The 20,806-nt window shown below is 53.5% G+C and overlaps 1 protein-coding gene across 5 annotated transcripts in view; it reads right to left on the minus strand.

Moving 5' to 3' along the window:
- Positions 1–20,806, minus strand: part of PASK (PAS domain containing serine/threonine kinase) — a 53,888-nt gene that overhangs the window by 25,869 nt on the left and 7,213 nt on the right. For all 5 annotated transcript variants that reach the window (XR_010149981.1, XM_009444720.4, XM_001157196.6 and 2 more), the window contains exons 2-12: positions 20,417–20,654; positions 18,089–18,321; positions 17,477–17,647; positions 16,264–16,404; positions 15,565–15,699; positions 14,614–14,874; positions 13,477–13,645; positions 10,480–10,636; positions 3,795–5,050; positions 1,547–1,731; positions 326–493 (exon numbers count right to left, since the gene is read on the minus strand). Coding sequence is in view for 4 of the 5 variants with exons in the window: in XM_016950915.4 (XP_016806404.2) it covers positions 326–493; positions 1,547–1,731; positions 3,795–5,050; positions 10,480–10,636; positions 13,477–13,645; positions 14,614–14,874; positions 15,565–15,699; positions 16,264–16,404; positions 17,477–17,647; positions 18,089–18,321; positions 20,417–20,654 (3,114 nt within the window). In the remaining variant the exon portion in view is untranslated. The remainder of the gene's footprint in view (positions 1–325; positions 494–1,546; positions 1,732–3,794; positions 5,051–10,479; positions 10,637–13,476; positions 13,646–14,613; positions 14,875–15,564; positions 15,700–16,263; positions 16,405–17,476; positions 17,648–18,088; positions 18,322–20,416; positions 20,655–20,806) is intronic.

The following is a 20,806-nucleotide window of genomic DNA, read 5'->3' on the forward strand; positions in this document are numbered from 1 at the left end:
GAGAATGGTGCAAGCCCCAGGCTCAGAAAGGAGGGAACACAGGTCCAGATGTGGGATCTCAACACAATGGCAGGAGGCGAAGCCCTGAGCCTGGCCTGTTCGAGGTCTGAATCTACAATTGGACGGGATCAGCAACCCTGGATGTCAACATGTGTGCTGCTGGGAGAGCCTCCTTGAATCCGGAAACCGCCCACATGCCAGGTTGTGTGCTTGGTGCCATACCTAGAGGACTCCTCCAAAAACCCCAGGTTTGAGAACTGAGACCAAAAGTCGAGAGCCATGTGAAGTGGTGCCCGGCACCACTCCCCTCCCACAGCCAGGGTACCTCCTTGTTTTTTTCCTTGTCCACAGCAGTCCACACGAAGCCGAAGGCCCCACTGCCCAGCGGGCTCATGGTACTGTACTTTTGGGAGTACTCGCCCTCACAGGCCGCCAACCCCTCCAGTTCCACAGCCTTGGGGGGCTCCTCAAACCAGGGTCTGGCTCTGAGCACCTGCAATGCAGAGGAAGGTCTGTGGGGTCACATGCAACTGCACCGGGCAGAGGTGCAGCACCCACAGTGGTCCCCCTGCGTCTTCAGCAGCCGCCCGAGGCAGGTGTGCCCTGCACTCCAGTCCCCTCTCCTCCCATGCTCTCAGACAGGTCTGAAAGCCTATCTCCACAGGGCACCCCAAGCAGCCTCAGCACACTGATCCCAACTGGCACACATGTCGAAACGTGTTTACACCCCACCATATACATGGGCCTAGGCAGATTTAAAGTGGCTTCATTTTTTTTTTTTTTTTTTTTTTAGACGGAGTCTGGCTCTGTTGCCCAGGCTGGAGTGCAGTGGTGCAATCTCGGCTCACTGCAAGCTCCGCCTCCCAGGTTCACGCCATTCTCCTGCCTCAGCCTCCCGAGTAGCTGGGACTACAGGCGCCCACCACTATGCCCGGCTAAATTTTTGTATTTTTTTTAGTAGAGATGGGGTTTCACTGTGTTAGCCAGGATGGTCTTGATCTCCTGACCTCGTGATCCACCCGCCTTGGCCTCCCAAAGTGCTGGGATTACAGGCTTGAGCCACCACGCCCGACCTAAAGTGGCTTCATAGTCACACTGGATATTAGAAGACAGTGTGAAAAGTTACAAAGAGGGCCAGGCGCAATGGCTCACGCCTATAATCCCAGCACTTTGGGAGGCTGAGGCAGGTGGATCACCTGAGGTCAGGAGGTTCAATACCAGCCTTGCCAACATGGAGAAACCCAGTCTCTACTAAAAATACAAAATTAGCCGGGCATGGTGGCGCGTGCCTGTAATCCCCACTACTCGGGAGGCTGAGGCGGGCGAATCACTTGAACCCGGGAAGCAGAGGTTGCAGTGAGCTGAGAAAGCGCCATTGCACTCCAGCATGGGGAACAAAAGCCAGACTCCGTCCCAGAAAAAAAAAAAAAAAAGCTACAAACAGACTGTATTCCCGTCCCCAAGGAAACAGAGAGAGATGCCAACTAGGATATTTGCCACACAGTACAAGGCAAGTCCAGGGCAGGCATTGACTGCAAATACCCACTTCCACCAGGCTGGGTCCGGTGAGCTCAGCAGCGGTAGAGTGGGTGGAGCCGGGCAGGCTGGCAAGGAACAGGCGGGTCCTGGCGGCTGAGTCGCGTTGGCTGTGGAGGAGGTCTTTCACCAGCCAGCAGCAGAACAGAGGTGTGGGGCCCTGGAGCTCCACCCGCCTCACCTCAAACTGTATACCTGAAGGGTGAGAAGGTAAGAACGCACAGGCCTGTGCTGACCTGGCTAGACAGCAGCTTTAGGTTAGAAAAGTCCAGTCCCCAGAATGCAACAGTCCAATCCCCAGCAGCTTTAGGTTAGAAAGTTCAATCCCCAGAACACAGACCAGAGAGCAGCCCAGGCAGAGGCAGGCAGCACCAAGGCCTGGAGGAAAGCTGTCAGGGCCAGCCAGGGAAACACCCCTGGGGCATAGCCTGCAGGCCTGCAACAACCACACCTCCTCACTCAGGGCAGCCAGAGGCCAAGGAAGCCCTCCAGAGAGGCCTGTAGCGGAGGGTGCAGACAAGCCCCAACTCAGAATAGCCGGGAGAACCTGCACTCAACGTGCCCTACACACGGTGGGTCTTCGGCCTTCCAGTGACAAGAATGTGAATGGCTTACATTAAAAGCATGTACACATGTACCTACTCTAGTCACTAACAGCCATATTCAATTCCATACCCATTTACATAGAGAAAGCATGTGTGCATTTTCCACAGCCTCCTAGCTATACACCAACATAAGTGTGGTTAGCTTTCTTTGGTGGTGGGGGTTTAACAGCCCATTATATTTTCTTCTTGTTTATATTTCTAATGTTTCTACAAATAACACGTATTATTTACAAAATTCTTTTAAGTGTAAGAAAAAAACCCTAGCTATCAACACTACAAAATCAGCAATATGGAAACAACTGGCTAAAATAATGTGGACCTATTAAGAAATGAGGAAAATACAGCCAGGCGCGGTGGCTCACGCCTGTAATCCCAGCACTTTGGGAGGCCGAGGCGGGCGGATCACGAGGTCAAGAGATCGAGACCATCCTGGCTAACACGGTGAAACCCCATCTCTACTAAAAATACAAAAAATTAGCCTGGCTCAGTGGCTCACGCCTGTAATCCCAGCACTTTGGGAGGCCGAGGCAGGTGGATCACAAGGTCAGGAGTTCGAGACCAGCCTGGCCATCATAGTGAAACCCTGTCTCTACTAAAAATACAAAAAAATTAGCTGGGTGTGGTGGCACAACACGCCTGTAGTCCCAGCTACTCAGGAGGCTGGGGCAGGAGAATCGTTTGAACCCAGGAGGCGGAGGTTGCAGTAAGCCGAGACCATGCCATTGCACTCCAGCTAGGGTGGACAGAGTAAGACTCTGTCTCAAAAATAAAAAAAATAGGCCGGGCACGGTGGCTCACACCTGTAATCCCAGCATTTTGGGAAGCCGAGGCGGGCAGATCACGAGGTCAGGAGAACGAGACCATCCTGGCTAACACAGTGAAATCCCGTCTCTACTAAAAATAGAAAAAATTAGCTGGGCGTGCTGGTGGGCGCCTGTAGTCCCAGCTACTAGGGAGGCTGAGGCAGGAGAATGGCATGAACCCGGGAGGCGGAGCTTGCAGTAAGCCGAGATCGCGCTACTGCACTCCAGCCTGGGCAAGAGAGAGAGACTCCGTCTCAAAAAAAAAAGAAAAAAAAAAAAAGAAATGAAAATAAAAAAGAAAGTAAAACAGAATCAGTCTCAAAGGGGCAAGCAGAGGGGCCCGATCACATGACCCTCACAGAAGGTCAGGTTTTTCAGAGATCAGGGCAGCCTAAACACCAAAAGCACGGAAGAAGAACACGTGAGCATCTCACCACGCTCACATCCCTCTCGGCCTGTCCGTGTGACCACTGAGGTGGGGGCTGGTGGGAGGTGGAGAGACAGACTCTAGCATGACACCCCCACGCTTCTCCTGCTCCCGACGGAATCTCCCCAGGCTGCTGGGAGGAGCGGCTCTTTAAGTGTATGGCCTGAGTCAGGGGGCACAGCTGGAACTGACGGGCATGGGGCAGGTGGCCTGGGACCTTGGGCGCCACCCTCCCCAGGCACACACATTCGTAATCTTAATTTTCAAGGGGTGGATGATATGCATTCTCCTTGAAAACATGATTTCTGCTGAAACTATTCCAGGGTGAAACCCCATCAGACCCCAGAACAAGGAAGGCCCTGCACCCCCACTGCACTGTGCTCTGGGAGCACCACACTTCTTCCCATGGGGCCCGGGACATACTCAGCCGTAAGCCGTCTCGATGGTAGCAGCTCCCGGAGTAGGTACCCTCCTGGATCTCCCGCTGCAGGCCAGCAGCCCCGCGCATCACGATCACGGGCGTGGAGGTGACCTGGACGTTCAGCCTTGGCTCCTCTGCTGATGGGCACGTGTCCTCAGGGCCAGCATCCAACGTGGAAGGAACGCGTCCTGGGCTTTCTCTGTCGCTTGCTGCATAATGCTCAGAGGACACCAAACAAACCTCAAGCAGTTCTGTTGGATCATGTCCCACACAGCTCTCCCGGAACCGTCGGCCTTGGCCAAGGTCAACACAGGTGCCGGTCAGTAGTAACAGCTCCCTGTCATCCAGGACACACGACCCCTGTTCCTGGAGACTGCCTACATCTGGATCGGAGCCCGCTGCCAAGGAAGAGGGTGTCTCTCTGAGTTCAGACGTAGCACAGGAACAATTTGATGACGTTTGGTCTGTCTGGTCACTGAAAAAGAGTTCCTTGAAGTTCCAGGAAAACGAATTCACATCAACCTCCTGGGCCTCCACTGCTTCCAGGCCCCCAGGGAGGTCGGCGGCCAAGGCATAGCAGGCTGAGGAGCTGCCCGTGCAGCCACCGCACAGGTCTCTGCCTCCCAGATCGCAGGACGACACAGGAGCGGTGACAGCCGGGCACTCTGTTGGAACGAGTTCGGCGTGGGGGACATCCAGGGCTCCCGCAAGGCTCAACTGGGACAGCTGCTCCTTAATCAAGCAGGTCTGCAGCTCTTCTCGGTCGTTTTTCACTCCCAGCCACGGCTCATCTAGAGTAGGTGTCCCAAACGAGAGGCCTGCCATCCCAGAGGGGCTGGGGGCCAAGTCCTGGCTCCGCCACCACAAGCCCCATTCACTCCCGTAGCAAGGGCAGTGCATCAGGAGGCTGCCCCCCGCCAGCTGACCCTTGGCCTGGGGCTCGGCCACGGCAGCCCCAGCCCAAAGGTCTGAACCGCTGGGACCACTGACTCCCATCCGCTCTAGCTGGGCCTTCTGACACAGGCCACACATGCCAGCATCACTGCCCCCATCCTCAGCTGGGACTGGAGCTTCCGAATCTTCGCAGGAAGCAAATGGCTTCACATCCACTGGTTCAGACCTGCTTTCTCCCAGAAGATCCTGTCTGGGGCTCTCTATTGCCACAGGTTCCTCCCTCCCCAAGGCAGTGATTTGCTGGTCCTTGGGCAGCGCCTGTTCACCGTGCACTGGCAGGCTTCCTTCTGGGACACTGTCCACCCTGGGGATAATGACATGGGTGACCATCATGTAGGGCCACAGATGAGTCAAAAGGAGAGATTGCACCGATTCTCCATTAGAACTAAGTACAAAGCATTTAATGCCACCAATTTATAACAAGAAAAAGACCAAATTTTGTGACCAAGTTAAAAAATAAAGCACTTAGTCTCAAATTTCTCCAAATTAAGTCCACATTTAGAAATGATTTTGCAGAGAATGCTACCAAAAGCCCAACAGTAAAGTACAGGAGCACTTGCCAATGCTTTGGTCAGCGCTCTCGCTTCATCTCAGGGCCCCCAAACCCCCCGTCAGCCGTGCAGCCTAGCCTCGGCCCCACCTGCAAGGGGAAGTCCGTGCTGCTGCCTTGAGGAGGTGTGAGAGGAAAGGAGAGAGAGATTGGAGAGTCCCTGGTAAACTCCACAACAGTAAAAAAACAACTGATTGACTACAAACACCATCCGATTTCACAGCCGACTAGGGAAATGGCTCTCAGATTTGGGAAATGGCTCTCAGATTTGGGAAATGGCTCTCAGATGGGGCCCACACAGAAGGGGCCAGGGGCCAGGGGGCCGGGCGTGGTGGCTCACGCCTGTAATCCCAGCACTTTGGGAGGCCGAGGTGGGCAGATCACTTGAGGTCAGGAGTTCGAGACCAGACTGGCCAACATGGCAAAATCCTGTCTCTACTAAAAATACAAAAATTAGCCCGGTGAGGTGGCAGGCACCTGTAATCCCAGCTACTTGGAGGCTGAGGCAGGAGAATGGTTTGAGCCTGGGAGGCAGAGGTTGCAGTGAGCTGAGATTGTACCAGCTCACTGGTGAAATGGGTGACAGAGTGAGACTCCGTCTCAAACAGAAACAAAAAAAGAAGGGGACACGGGCCGAAAAAGAGAGAGGAGGCTGGTGAGGGCGGCTCCTAAGAGGTGGCACACAATGTCCTCCAGCATTCAGCACATGGTGACCCATGACGAGGCTGCCACAGTCCAGACAGGATGATCACAGAGCCAAGGGACCCAGGCCTCCTGTCAGCCCAGCCACTGGCCTCCACATGACAGACTGACACTGGGCACCAGATGCACAGAATGTGACCGCACCACCTCACTCGGGGACAGACACACAGGTTAACATCAGCAACCTAGTAAAGGTATACCAGAGGCTCAGAAAGAGGACAGGATCGGGCACAGTGGCCCACACCTGTAATCCCAGCACTGTGGGAGGCTGAGCCCAGGAGTTCGAGACCAGCCTGGGCAACATAGTGAGACCTCGTCTCTACAAAACATTTAAAAATTAGCCAGCGTGGTGACACACACCTGTAGTCCCAGCTACTTGGGAGGCTGAAGCGGGAACCTCGCTTGAGCACAGGAGTCTAGGCTGCAGTGAGCTGTGATCGCACCACTGCACTCCAGCCTGGGCAATGGCCAAGACCATCTCAAAAAAAAAAAAAAAAAAAAAGACGGAAGAGGAAGGATACAACCCAAGGGTGGGTTCCACAGAGAAAGGGATTGTGAGCCAAGTTCTGAGGAAAAGCAGTTTTCTGAGGGGAACTGAGGGGTAGGCTGAGGGTCTGCGTCTGCCTGCCTCTCTCCCTCCATGTCTCCCGCCTCTCTCCCTCCATGTCTCCCATCTCTCTCTCCCCTGTACCTCCCTCTCCCCCTCTCCATCCATCCCATGCTTGAGACAAACCCCATGCAAATGCTAGGAAACTGCACATCCTCCTGCAGGATCAGGTAAGACAGGAGGCAAATGCACACCACGAGGGTCTCACAAAGCCCCTTGCCAAAGAGTCTGGGCAACTTCTGGGGCACAGTCCAGACACAAAGCTGAGGCCCCTGGGCAGCACTGCATCTTCACCCATGCTCTTGGGGCCTTAGCGGGCTGCTGCAGCCTCAGTACCCATTCTCTCCACAGTCACCTGGGTCCACGGCCCTTCCATCAAAACCCTTGGGTCAGATGTGTTTGGGGATTTCAGAAAAGTCATACGGCCACTTGCTAGGGAGACCCCAGCAGGCTGGGGAGAGGGCCTCATGGGCATCCACTGCCCTGTGTCTGCAGCGAGGCCTCTGAACACTCAAACTGCAGAGGTCAAGGGAAAACCACAAACAGCTTCTCACGTGCTTAGGGCCAATTTGACCGTCCAATGCTTTTAGCATCAATTCTAAGAAAAATATTTCAGTGTTGGGGGCTTTTTGGATTTCATAATTTTGGCTAAGAGATTGTGAAACTGTGGATCTCTGACTTTCAGCATGACAGCAACTCAGGAAACATGAGGACATCCTCCAGCTGCCCTGGCAGCCAGGGATCGCCACGCCACTCAGTTCTGGCCAGCATGCAGTCAGGGCATGAAGGATGTGATCTGCCGAGTGCACACAGGCCTTGAGCTGCTGGGACCTCAACCCAGGGCAGCCCCAGGGACCGTAGGTCCTCCAGTGGGGAAGCACCAGGACCTGGCCCCCGTGGAGACCTGAGACCCCCACCTGCTGTCTGAGCACATCACCTGAGGTCTCTTCGAGGACCTGATGCCCAGTGTAACAATTCACTCAGCTTCAGCATCCATTTGCTAAAAATCAGACTACACTCCCAGGATTACCAGAACTAAAGGAGACAACTTACGAGGAAGCACCCAACGTAGTCCCTAAAACACAAAAGCACTCCGTACAGCTCACCTCCTTCCTTCATGCTTCCTAACCCTGTTCTGTCTTACTGTTTCAGCTTATTGTCCTGACCAGACTACAATTCTTAGGGACACACCCCAAGTCTTCTGTAATGCTTATTTGTTGAATAAGCGAACGAGTGAGTGAATGATTGAGCGGGGAATGAATGGATAAATCTCTATAGTCGTAACTGCACTAGCTGTGCAGTGGATGCTAATCAAACTCTCAGAACTGTGACATCCAGAAACGTCCAATGCAATAGAAAGACTAGGAATTGGCTGATCTTGGGCAACGCCCTTGGTACCACCAAGTCCTGGAAGATGAGTTGTGTCCAAGGTCCTGAGGAGAGCAACGGGCCACATGGCCTCTGTCCACCAAGATGTCCCAGACAACGGGAGCACTGGCAAGGGGGCCCGGCCGCTAGTGCTGTTGAGCACCCACGGGTCAGACTTGGGCCCTCAACGACGGCCGCCCCACTTCAGCTTGGTGGCACCTCTGGAGAGGTGCGCACAGCAATATTATTCATAGTGATATTGAAAACTCACATGTATTGAGCACCTGCTCTGTTCCACTCACAGTGGAAGTAGAGCAAATAGAGCCAACAGCTACCCTCTCACGCCACTCAACGTGGACCCACAGTGGCAAAGGGAAAATCAGGGAGGCTAAGCAAACAAGAGAAAGCACCGGCACATTGGCCAATGGGAAAGTGGCCCATGAGCTAGGGTACCATCCAGGAGGCTTCGGTTCCGAGGAGGCCTGTAGAGGAAGATCTGCAGGACATGTGTGTACGTACACATACACACACATTTAGGACACTGTGTATGGTATAATCCCAGCCGTGCTCAGGGAACAGAAGCAGTTACATGTGAGCACACATATGCATACGCACACATAGAAGTATAATATACAACTATAGTTAAATGCACAAGAAAGAAGGCCTGGAAGGCTCTAAATGCTGACTGCGGTCCCCTGGGGGAAAGAGTAGGATTGGAGGAGGGGGATTGGAAGACGGCCAGGGGAACTATTGCTTTTACCATTATTCTTCTATAATTAAAAAAACACATATGCATGTATTACATTTTTTTTTTTTGAGACGGAGTCTCACTCTGTCGCCCAAGCTGGAGTGCAGTGGCGCGATCTCGGCTCACTGCAAGCTCCGCCTCCAAGGTTCACACCATTCTCCTCCTCAGCCTCCCGAGTAGCTGGGATTACAGGCGCCCGCCACCATACCTGGCTAATTTTTTGTATTTTTAGTAGAGACGGGGTTGCACCGTGTTAGCCAGGATGGTCTCCATCTGCCGACCTCATGATCCACCCACTTCGGCCTCCCAAAGTGCTGGGATTATAGGCGTGATCCACCACGCCTGGCCCATGCATTACATATTTTTAAACATACATACATACTTTATATGTATCTATTACATATTTTTTAAATAATTTCAAGACTAGAAAACACAACTATGTGGATAAATATCACAGACACAGCGATAAGCAGAAGGCAGACAGAAGGAAATGCATGCGTCAGGCTCAACGGCAGGCAGTCTAACCTCTGCCCTGACCCAGGGCAGCAGGGTGTAGGGGGCACAGTGCAGGAAGGGACCCAGGGTCTGCAGGCAGCCAAGAAAGGGTCCTGGGCCACCTGGGCACCTACAGTTTGGACACCTTTACTGTATGCTGTGCATAAGAAAAGATTCTGGGCCAGGTATGGTGGCTCACACCTGTAATCCCAGCACTTTGGGAGGCCAAGGCGGGTGGATCATGAGGTCAAGGGATCGAGACCAGTCTGGCCAACATGGTGAAACTCCCCCTCTAGTAAAAATACAAAAATTAGCCGGGCGTGGTGGCAGGTGTCTGTAGTCTCAGCTACTCAGGAGGCTGAGGCAGGAGAATCACTTGAACCAGGGGGCAGAAGTTACAGTGAACCAAGATCACGCCACTGCACTCTAGCTTGGGCAGCTGAGTGAGACTCCATCTCAAAAAAAAAAAAAAAAAAAAGATTCCGAAGAAGAAAATGGGTTAAAAATACACACACACGTGGTATGTACAATACGACTATGAGAATAGAACAAGTTTTTATTTCTACTTTTCCAAATGTTCCTAATTCTCTAATATAAACTTTCTTTACTCTAAATAGAATATTTTAAAATGTGCAAAGAGAACAGCTTCATATGACTTTGAAAATGATAAAATTAATCCCAGCACTTTGGGAGGCCAAGGCGGGTGGATAACAAAGTCAGGAAATCGAGACCATCCTGGCCAACGTGGTGAAACTAAAAAAAATACAAAAAATTAACCGGGCGTGGTGGTGGGCGCCTGTAGTCCCCAGCTACTCGGGAGGCTGAGGCAGGAGAATGGTGTGAACCCAGGAGGCGGAGCTTGCAATGCAATGAGCTGAGATCGCGCCACTGCACTCCAGCCTGGGTGACACAGCGAGACTCTGTCTCAAAAAAAAAAAAAAAAAAAAAATGATAAAATTATGATTCCATCAGTTCTCTGAAATCTACCTAAACATTCTGGAACTCTCCACAGCCTGTTTCCTTATCCCTACAGTGAGACAGTAACACCATGGTGCCCTCCCACACAGGCTGATAAGGACTCAGCCAGGCAGCACAGAAAACCCAGCAGTCACTGTGTGTGGAAGAGAGCAGGTGCTCAACACATGTGAGTTTTCAATGTTACTATGAATAATAGGCTGAACATTTCTCTCTGACTTGTTCCTCATTCACCTACCATCTGTCTGGACTTTTAGTAAACCTGCAACCTCCCACCAAGGGACTTACCCTGGAGCAGGCTGAGGTGAGAGGCAGGAAAGGAGCTGGCCTCCAGCAATCAGCTCAGTCTGAGTCCCGGTGAAGATGTCTTGGCTTTCCATCAGCTTCCGGGTCTCATCTCGGGGCACAACGTGGCCACCAGCAAGCACGACATTAATCCTTGGATCTGGCAGCAACACCAAAAAAGAGCGTTTGCTCTTCACAGGCACTCCCTAAAATGAATCTGCTCATTCGCCTGGAACTCACTGAGACTCCTTCACAGCATGACCAGCATCGACCACCTCTCACCACCCCAGGCGTCCCAGGTCCAACCCAGCGCCCTCTTCTCTGCCTCCTGTCTCCCTGCTCCTTGGCCCAGGACACCTGCAGCCAGCTACCATGATCCTATTAACACCCAAGTCAGAGCACGGCCCTCATCTGCTGACAACCCTCCAACAGCTCCCATCTGACTCTGGATAGAAGCCGAAGTCTCGGCCATGGCCCCCCAACTCTGTGGCCTCACTCCTCCAGGTCTCTCCACCTGGCCTCCCTGCCATATCTGAAGTATTAGAGGCCTTGGGATCATGGCTCCTGATCCCAGAAATGCTGTACCTGGGTATCTACAAGGCTTCCCTAGGCCTCCTGGGTCCCCAAGCCTAAGACTGCATGCCCTCTTCCCCTCTTTGCCTTCCTCCCGAGCTCTGGCCACTTCCTGGGCTCCATGTCACCTGGCTCCCTCCAGTCCCCGTGAGCGCAGGGGCATTTGCACGCAGTGCAGCCTGGCACGTGGTAGGGGATGAATGTATGTCTCTTGGTTACATGAGAGAAAGCAGCCTGCATTAGGAAGGACCCTGGGAGGCCACGCACGGTGGCTCACACCTGTAATCCCAGCACTTTGGGAGACCGAGGCGGGCAGATCACCTGAGGCTGGGAGTTCAAGACCAGCCTGACCAACATGGAGAAACCCCGTCTCCACTAAAAACACAAAATTAGCCAGGCATGGTGCTACATCCCTGTAATCCCAGCTACTCGGAAGGCTGGGACAGGAGAATCACTTGAACCCAGGAGGCAGAGGTTGCAGTGAGACGAGATGGTGCCACTGCACTCCAGCCTCAGCAACAAGAGCAAAACTCTGTCTCAAAAAAAAAAAAAAAAGGACGACCCCAGAAAGAACCCTAGCCCCAAGCCGAGAGAAGCCTGCTCTGTGACCAGGACAGTTGGGTGGTTCGGCATAACTTCTCCAAGAGGCATTTTTGACAGTAACTAGCAAACGTGTTCATTCCCTGAATCAAGAAGTTCCACTTCTAAGAATCCATCCTAAGGAAACAATGCGAGAGTAACAGAAATGTGATCCCCTCCCCCCACCACCAAATATCCGACAAACAGCATGTACTCAACACAGGCATGCATGCACAGGTCAGAATTTGGAATTCTGGAAAAAGGGGAAGGGGAATATAATCAGTGCTAGAGGAAAAAGCTTGTATAAAGGACAGACTGAGATAGAAAAACCCAGATACAATGAAGGGAACCACATGCTAAGGAAAGCCGGGATTGTAAGGAGAACCAACAGCCTAACAAAGTATCTTTTAAAACAAATGTTACAATCCAGCTTCTAATGCCCCAGGCGAGACCCTGTGGGGAAGGAGGCTGGGCGCATGTGCCAAAGAACTCACACAATGACCAGAAAGCTAAAGCGTGTCTGACGGTAAATGTTTATCTCACCAGGCTGGTCAGTCTCGTGAAGCTGTTGTTTTTCTCAGCGACTGTATTAAATCCACTTTCGCACTCATTCAATACCCGAGTGACCGCATGCAGGACAACCTCGCAAGCCAGCACCTGCCGACCCACCTGGCCCCACCACGATGCAGAGCCCCGAGGCGGCTGTGCTTTCTGCCAGCACTGGCCACTCTCTCTCTCTCACCCCCACTGTGTCCTTCCATAGAACAGAGACCCCCCCACCTGAAACCCCTGCCACACCATCACCCGGACCCTTGGGCCCCAGCCTGCCCCAGGAACTCCAGAACCACACCCAGTGAGCCCACGCTCCAGGTGGGCAGAGCCCCTGGAGGCAGAGTCCCGGGGTCCCCACCAGGGCAGAGCCAGGGACAGGGCGCACCGCCACCCCATGCTTGTCAACAAGAGTGAGCACTGTGGAAGCAGCCAGGGGCCTGCTCCTTACCAGGAGCTCAGGCGTGGGCCCTGCCAGGACATCAGCGGGTTCTACTGCCCCTCATTGCTCCCAGCCAGAGTGGGTCCCTCGGGACAGGAGGCAGTGTGCTCACCCTGTCTTCACAAGCCACACACCTAAGACTGTGCATATGAAAGGGACTCGGAGTATTTGTTGAAATCATTTAAAATGTTAAATTAAAACTATGTGGGATAAACATAATTAAACCAGGAAATACTGGTAGAACATTCAATTTAGGAATTGCAGTCAACCCTCAGTACACTCAGGGGATGGGTTCCAGGACCCCCAGAATGCCAAAATCCGAGCACCCTCAAGTCCCACAGCCCACCCGTGGAACGCAGGTGCATGGGAAGTCAGCCCTCCATATACGCCAACTTCACCTCCCACCAGTACTGGATTTCTGAGGTTGAAAAGAATCTGTGTATAAGTGGACCCTCTAATGTCAAACCCAGTTGTTCAAGGGTCAGTGGTCATCCGATATGCTACATGGCTTCACTTAAACTACATGAAGCTATATAAGTTTACTTAGAAAAGACAAGACGGTCAGTTAGCTGTGTCTCGGATGCTGTGTCTCGGATATCAAGGGCACTGGTGATGCACTCTTGGGGGGTTTTCTATTCTCTTCTCTATGCTCATACGTTTATAAGAATAATATGTCACAGCCCCTGAGACAGAGAGGAACATCAAACCAGAAAACAGTCACCCCCTACTCCGCCCCCCACCACCCCTGAGCCTCTGGAGGGACAGTAGCTCCTGCTCCTCCCAGCCCTGTCTCAGAGGCACGGGGCTGTCTGGGGCTCAGCAGCTGCGGCGCATTCAGGAGGAAGAGGACGTCTTACCCTGGCCCCCCTCAGCTGGGTCCTGGCCCTGCCACGGGTCCAAGGTTCTCTCCCCACACCCACTCTCATCGCCGACGTCCAGGCAGCTGGCCAGGTCTGGGAGCTGTAATGAGCTGTTGTACGCAAGGTCCATGTAGCTGTAGAAACCAGGAATCAGGAAAGTGATATTCTAGAAAACAAAGCAGGGACATTTCAGAACCTGGAGGATCCATGCTGACCCACTGGACCGTCCCCCTGGGGGAGGAATGAACACAAGGAGAGCCAGTCCCTGAGGGTTCACCCTTAAGGTCAGGAAAGGCCTCGGGCCAAATGCCCTTCGACGCACCTGAAGCCCCTCGGATGCTCAACATGTGATCTGTGATTTTCCCCTTAAGAAAAAGGTAAAAACACACTCTGCGGCAAGTTACAGTGACATCGACACATCTTTGGAGCAGACATCCGGCCTTTGGCCCCATGTTTAGATGGATCTGGGAGCCTGTGTCTGCAAGCCCCACCTCACGCGGCTCACTGGTGGCCGGAACAGTGACATGCACCCAGGACAGAAGGACTGTGGGGCCTTCCTCCCAGGCCAGGAGCTGCTCTGACAGATGCTTCCTCTGAACCTGTGTGTGGCCCCCTCACCGGGACACTGCCCATAGCTGTAATGCCAGAACTCGCTCTAACCTCACAGAGGGCACAAGTGTCCATGCCCCCAAAATCCCTGCAAGGTCTCAATGCCCTCAGCTCCTGTGGGAACCCCTCATCCAGGAAGAACACTAACTGCTTTTTAACTAACTTAAATTTAACGTAACTACAATTCAGCTTAGCTACTTTTTAGTATTTCTGCTAGGGTGAGAAATGAACCCCCGCAGTTGTGTCGTAAACCCTGGTCCATCAGTCAGACCAGATCTCTCAGGGCTTCGAGGCACAGTGCTCCTCTCCCTCCCTCTGACGGTGGCTGCTGGGGAAGGGTGGAGAGGAAGGAGCTTGGCAGCCATGAGCAGGGACCTCCCTCCCTGGACCCAAGGTCCCTCCTGGGTAAAGGAGCGAGCTGGAGAGCTTGCCGGGTGCGAGGCCTGTGCCACACGCAAGCCCGCACTGCAGAGCACAGCAGCTTCCTCCCAGGGAACGGGAGCCAGGCGCCCAGGGCAGCCCCACCTTGCCCAGGAGCTCCGTCTTTCCGTAACCAAACAGTGTCAGCGCGAAGCTGTGGTTGATGCCGTGGATGGTCCCATCCGGCAGGAGGGTGACGAGGCCACTGATGGTGCAGAACACCCAGACAGATGCCCGGTAGCCCCTCACAGGGGCCGCCTCACCGGTGGTCGCCTCCTCGCTGCTGGGTTGGGAATTCAGCTTTAAGCTCAGAGGGAAGGTGGTACCGTCCCTGGCTCTTCCAACAGACCTCTGAATCTTGAGATTCTGAAAGAAAGGCTTGTCGTTTGGCTTAAGCCGTGTTTCACGTGGACAAAGCACTGAGTCTATGCTGCGTCCGACCCGACTTCTACCCCACATGTCATCGGCGAAGGTCCCCAGGACATCTCACACCCACACTGCTCTGCCTTCCCTCTCCTCCCAGGCCCAGCTGGCCCAGGAAAGAGCCCTTCTGTGGGTGGGGAGGACTCAGTGTCCAGAGCCGCCCCAGGCACAGCAACCCCAGGGCAAGTGAGACACCCCAGTGAGGGGCCGGGCACCAGCAGGGAGGGAGGGAGGGAGGACTGTGGGGCTCAGGCTCGGGGCTTGGCCACGCCACTGCCAACTGTGCCATCCTTGATCTGGCGCCAGGATACTGGCCCCACAGGCAGCACTACACCAGCTGCGCAGCTGTGGATGTTTCCTCCCACCCCTCAGCCTTGGGCAGCGTCCCAGCATCCACCTCTGTGGGTGGCCCAGCTCCAGGGAGAAGACTCAGGGGACAAGAGTGGTCAGCTGGGAGACCACATAGGCTCCGGCCCTTGGTCAAGGCCTCAGCGCACAGGAAGCTCAAAACTGAGCATGTCCCACCCCTAAGGCCACCCTTGCCTTCAGAAACCCTTGGTCTGCGTCTCCAGTTATGGATTCAGAGCTAAGAACTCCACCCCTTAACACAGTGCGGGAGGTCAGGAGCCCTACCTTTGGGATGTGCTGGCCAGAAGGAGGGAGCTGCACAGAAGGGATCAGGTCTGTGATATGCTGCCCAGCCACGTCCTCCCCAGACACGTACCCGTGAAGATGAGCAAAGAGACTGTCGCACGACGTGACGGTGCCCTGGAGGAAAAGCCCCGTGCTTATCATAAAAGCTTCTTGCGCTCCAGCTGTAAATTTAACTAAGCTTCAATATGTTCAAGCCAAAAGCAAGACCCCAACATGAGTTCTCCATCGGAAGGGCAAGAGACATATACACGTGAATCTGATAAGAGCTTCATCATGTCTCCTTCTACTGGAGACGTACCTAAATTGTGGGCCTTCTTGTTCTTCAGGAGCCTGGCCCACACCACAGCTCATTAATAACATCCCAGTTCACATATGAGGGCTGTCTCTAATGCCAGCTACTATCCTGGGGGGTTTACATATATTATCTCATTTAAATGTTGAAACAATCTTATGAGGAGTTATGATTATGCCCCAGTTCACAGGTGAGGAACTGAAGTATAGGAAGTTCGTTCCCTGCCCAAGCACACGCAATCAGCGAGGGTACCACTGGGCAGACCCTCCAGGCTCCTCATCCTCTCTTTCTTCCCAAAGGAATGAGACAGGGACCAGCACTTGCTGAAGAGGAGAATGACGCCGGCTCCAGCGTCCATGAGACATGAGGCAAAGCTGCACACTCACATCGCTCTGGAAAGCGACCCAGGTCGAGACCCTCTCCACGGGCTCCAGGACCACCACGCAGCATAGGCGGTGCTCCTGCCGCATCCTCTTCATCCACACAGACACTGGAATCTTCTCCCCACTACGGCTGATGATGTCCACCTGTGGAAACAGACAGGTTCACACCTGCATGCCATGAACCCAAAAGACCAGTCTGGGTGGGGCACTTGCCTCCAGGAGGCCCAAACTCCAGGCACTGCAACGTTTTCAACTTCTGCTTACCTGACTTTCATTTCAGAAATTTACCAAAGCACAAACAAGATTTCCCATACTGAACATTAAAATCTCCAAGTGCAAGTTTTATCAAGAGAGTAGATTTCATTCTCAGTTCATGGTAATATTGCAGGGTGAAAAAAGCAGTATCTGTTATTTCTTAAAGAAACAGACACCAACACATGGTGAATATCTTAGTTTTTTTCTTCTTAGTAGTCAGTTTCTTGAACCAGTGATTTTCTGATACAATTGGTCCTAAGCCTATGACATCAGTTCAGTTCAAGCAATGGGGTCTTCTGTGTGAAAGCCACACACTAGGTGGGAAACAGGCAACCTGGAGGATCTTGATGACTACTAGAGCCTCAGATCACACCCCAACCTCCACTGCCCTCCAACGCTGCTCCCCCAGTCCCCGACCGGCTGACGAGGGGAAACTCTACAATCAGCCATGCCTCGGGCTCAGTCCTCCACATCCAACTCAGCTCACCTGTCAACATCCAGGTTGGACACATGGCACAGGTGAGAGAATCAACACTGTCTAGGGAAATGCTTCCAGGCCAACACCCCCGCCCGCTCCCACAAACACCAAACAGAACGTAAAAATCAATAGACAATAAAACCATATTACTCTTGAGCATCTGATGTGCTGCCCGGCAGGACTGCAAACCATTAGTGAAGCTACAGCCCTCAGACAAAGCAAGGGCCGCCCACGACACCCCCCGGGAGTCCAGCCACAGCCACAGTGTCCATTCCTGCGACGATTCGTTTTTAAAGGGCCCCCACCCCCACTGCAGCTGAAGCGGGGAAACCGCGCCTGGGATGACATTTTCAGCTGAAGAAGTTGAGATGTCCTGGTGCCACCCAACCCCCAGCAGAGCTCCTGGTAGGGAACACCGAGCTGTTCCTGCCACATACTGCTGGTCTTGAGGCCAGACTGAGCGCTGCACCCGCATCCACTCACCACCGTGCCAAACACCACCGCGGCGTGGCCGTCGGCCTCCATGTGCTCCTCGCTGAGGGCCTCCACCACATCAGAATCTGACCTCAGAAAGAACTGCGTGAGCTTCTGGCCAATCAGGTCCTGGCTGCTGTACCCCAGGAGCCTGCAAGCTTTGTCGTTAGTAACCAGGATCTGAGGAATCACAAAGAGGAGCAAGGATGCAGACATTCCCAGCAGCTCCACCAGCTGCCCAGAACAGCCCAGGACGACCATGTAGAAGCCAGCCTTTTCCTGACAGACAGGGTCTCACTCTGTTGCCCAGGCTGGAGTGCAGTGGCGCAATCAGAGCTCACTGCAGCCTTGAACTCCTGGGTTCAGGTGATCCTCCTGCCTCAGCCTCCCTGGTAGCTGGGACTACAGGTGTGTGCCACCGCACCTGGCTAATTTCTTTGTAGAGATGGGATCTTGCTATGTTGCCCAGGCTGGTCTTGAACTCCTGGGCTCAAGCAAACTTCCCACCTCCCGAAGTGCCCAAATGTTTTTCTAATTGCATTAAAACACACAAATCCCAGGTTTAAGGCACAAACCACAAATCCACATCTACACAGCTGGATCTAAAAGAGAAGCAAATACCTCTGTGGTCTTGGCATCCACCGTGAAGATGGCCTTGTTAGGGTTGCACACAGGGGCCGGAAGCAGAGGTGAGGACCACCCTGAGGACAGTCCCCGCAGCAGGGAGCAGCAGGACACACTGCCCCGGGGCTCGGACGGGTCCGTGTGCTCGGGGGCAGCAGGGCAGTGCAGTTTACTTGTACAAATATTCTGGGCAGCCAGTGATGATAGACAATAGGAGCTCCATCTGTCTTCTGAAAAGAGAAGCGAAGCGAAGCTTTAGACTTCACACAGCTGCCAGAGTCCACCTTCTGAAACAGGCAAAGCACACAGCCCTTGCCCTCAACTCCTGCAAAAAGATCTAAGGATTAAGTCAGTCTGCACAGCTAACACACAGTCTCATTGCGTGTCTGAACATGGTCCCCAGAATCCACTTAGGCAACCACCAGGTCCACTCGGAAGCACAAACAGCATAAGATCAACACTTCTGTGTCTAAATTACACTCAAAGCCAGGCGTGCCTATAATCCCAGTTCTTTGGAAGGCTGAGGCAGGAAGGTTGCTTGAGTTCAGGAGTTCAAGACCAGCCTGGACAACACAGCGAGACCCTGTCCCTACTAAAAATAAAATTTTTAAAAATCAGTTGGGCATAGTGGCGTGCCCTTGCAGCCCCATCTACTCAGGAGGCTAAGGCAGGAGGATTGCCTGAGCCCAGGAGTTTGAGACTGCAGAGAGCTATGACTGCGCCACTGCACTCCAGCCTGAGCAAGAGAGTCAGACCTTGTCCCAAAAAACAAAAAAGCTTAATTACACTCAAAGGTTCCTTCCTTCCCACCTTCTGTCCTCTGTCAATCATTCCAAGACCCCATGGCCACTCCGGCGGCTGCCCCGTCACCTCCTCCTTGAAAGCGTTCCTACGATTCAAGAGCTCCTTGTGCAGCGTTCTCTCAGCAACGCCTCCAATGGCTCCCAAAACCCTCAGCCCCGTCATTCCTCAGGCCTCACCCTCCTCCCACACCACCCTCCTCGGGCACCTGGGCTCCCCCACCTCCCACCCTCTCACCTCTCAGTGACCCTGGCTCCATCTCACCCATTCCTCGGTAGCTTTAAATACATCTAACTGGAAATGCACTGAAGACTCTCACACTCGCACCTCCAGCCTGGACCTCCCACGGCCCACTCGCCCGCTTCCCCATCTCTGGAGACACCAGACATATTCTTCCAGTGCTCAAAACCAAGCACTCAAGACCTGACCCTTCCATTTCTCTCCCATCCCCTCCCCTCCATGTCCTCCAGCCAGGACCCCTGACTTTCTCAGTGAGTGGCCTGACCCCGACCATTCTCTGAGGCTGGAAACCACGTGGCCATCCAGCCACTCTCTCGCCCCTGCTCTTCCCCAGACAGCAGTCACCAAGCACAGCTCCTTCTCATGTCTCAAGGCCCTGTGCCTCTGGCTCCCACCCCTGCTCCTCATGCAGCCACCAGAATGATGCTCCAAAAAAGGAACACACCTGTCAACACTCACTGAGAACATTCCTGATCAGCGCCTGGGTGAAGCCCACTCCCAAGGGCTCTGTGTGCCTCCCAGCCTACCCCTCCCTGTGGTATCCTGGGCACTCTCCACAGGGCCCTCTGCTCTACACCCTCAGACACTCCAGTGCACAAGCTCAGCTCCAACACCCTCCTACTCCAGTGTTGAAGTGCTCCTTGACCTGGAGACCAGACTCCCAGCCACCATTTCCCGCAGCTCTGTGCCCCACTTCCCCATTTTCCAGGTCTACCCCAACTTCAAGCACACAGCCTGCTGTCTCCCCAAGTGCCTCCATCAGACAGCCCCTGAAAGGCAAGTGACGCTTCCTTCCTCACCATGGCCCAGACCTTTGGGGTGCCTGGACAAAGGAGGCACCAACGGACTATGGACATAGGAGGCACCAACAGACTTCTGCCCCATGATTCTTGGTCCACCAGCTAAACCGCGTTTAGCCCAGTAAACTGCACGAGCAAAGCTGCAATTCCCTAAGTAAAATAGCCTAACCTAGAACAGCGTTCTCACATACTCTAAAGTAAGAAATAACATTTTGTTGTAACTTGACCCTGAAATGTGAAGGTAAGTTCCACCTGCTGCCTGAAAAGAAGCGCCAGCTGCCTGGGAATCACAGCAGAGTAAAAGCAGCAGGAAGGGTCCTGCCGGAGTCATCTGCCAGCATGAGCCGAGCACTTAAACCACGAACTTTTCTCTGCAGGAATAGAGTGACTTCAATCCCTGGTGAGAGGGTTTCCATGAGAACACAGAGCAACTCCACATTTGTATTTCCACGCGCTAAGGCCTGCAGTGGTCGAAGGTCATTACCAGAGAGCGCCGTCCTGCTCTGGCAGAGTCTGGAAAGCCCATTCCTTCTGCTCAGGTGTCTGTGGGCTGAGGAAAACGACCTGCTGGGCTCAGCAGTGGTCTGTGCAGCTGGGCCCTCTGCTGACACTGGCAAGGGGAGGCTCTGGGAAAGGCATCTCTGGTCCTCTTCAAAGGCTGTTAAGCCCCCGTCCTCCATGGGAAGAAGGGAGGCCAACTGCCAAGCTTCCACCTCTAACAACTAGAAAACAACATGAAGCTGATTAACATCTGCAATGCAAAAACATAAAGACAGTTTAACCAACTAATTCATAATGCTGAGTTCAGCTCGGCCCCAAAAGACATACACCACCAACCGCCATCCTGGGTCAGAACCCACGATGGGAGAATGGT

Source organism: Pan troglodytes, chromosome 13 (genome assembly GCF_028858775.2).
Source record: "Pan troglodytes isolate AG18354 chromosome 13, NHGRI_mPanTro3-v2.0_pri, whole genome shotgun sequence".
Taxonomy (NCBI): Eukaryota; Metazoa; Chordata; class Mammalia; order Primates; family Hominidae; genus Pan; species Pan troglodytes.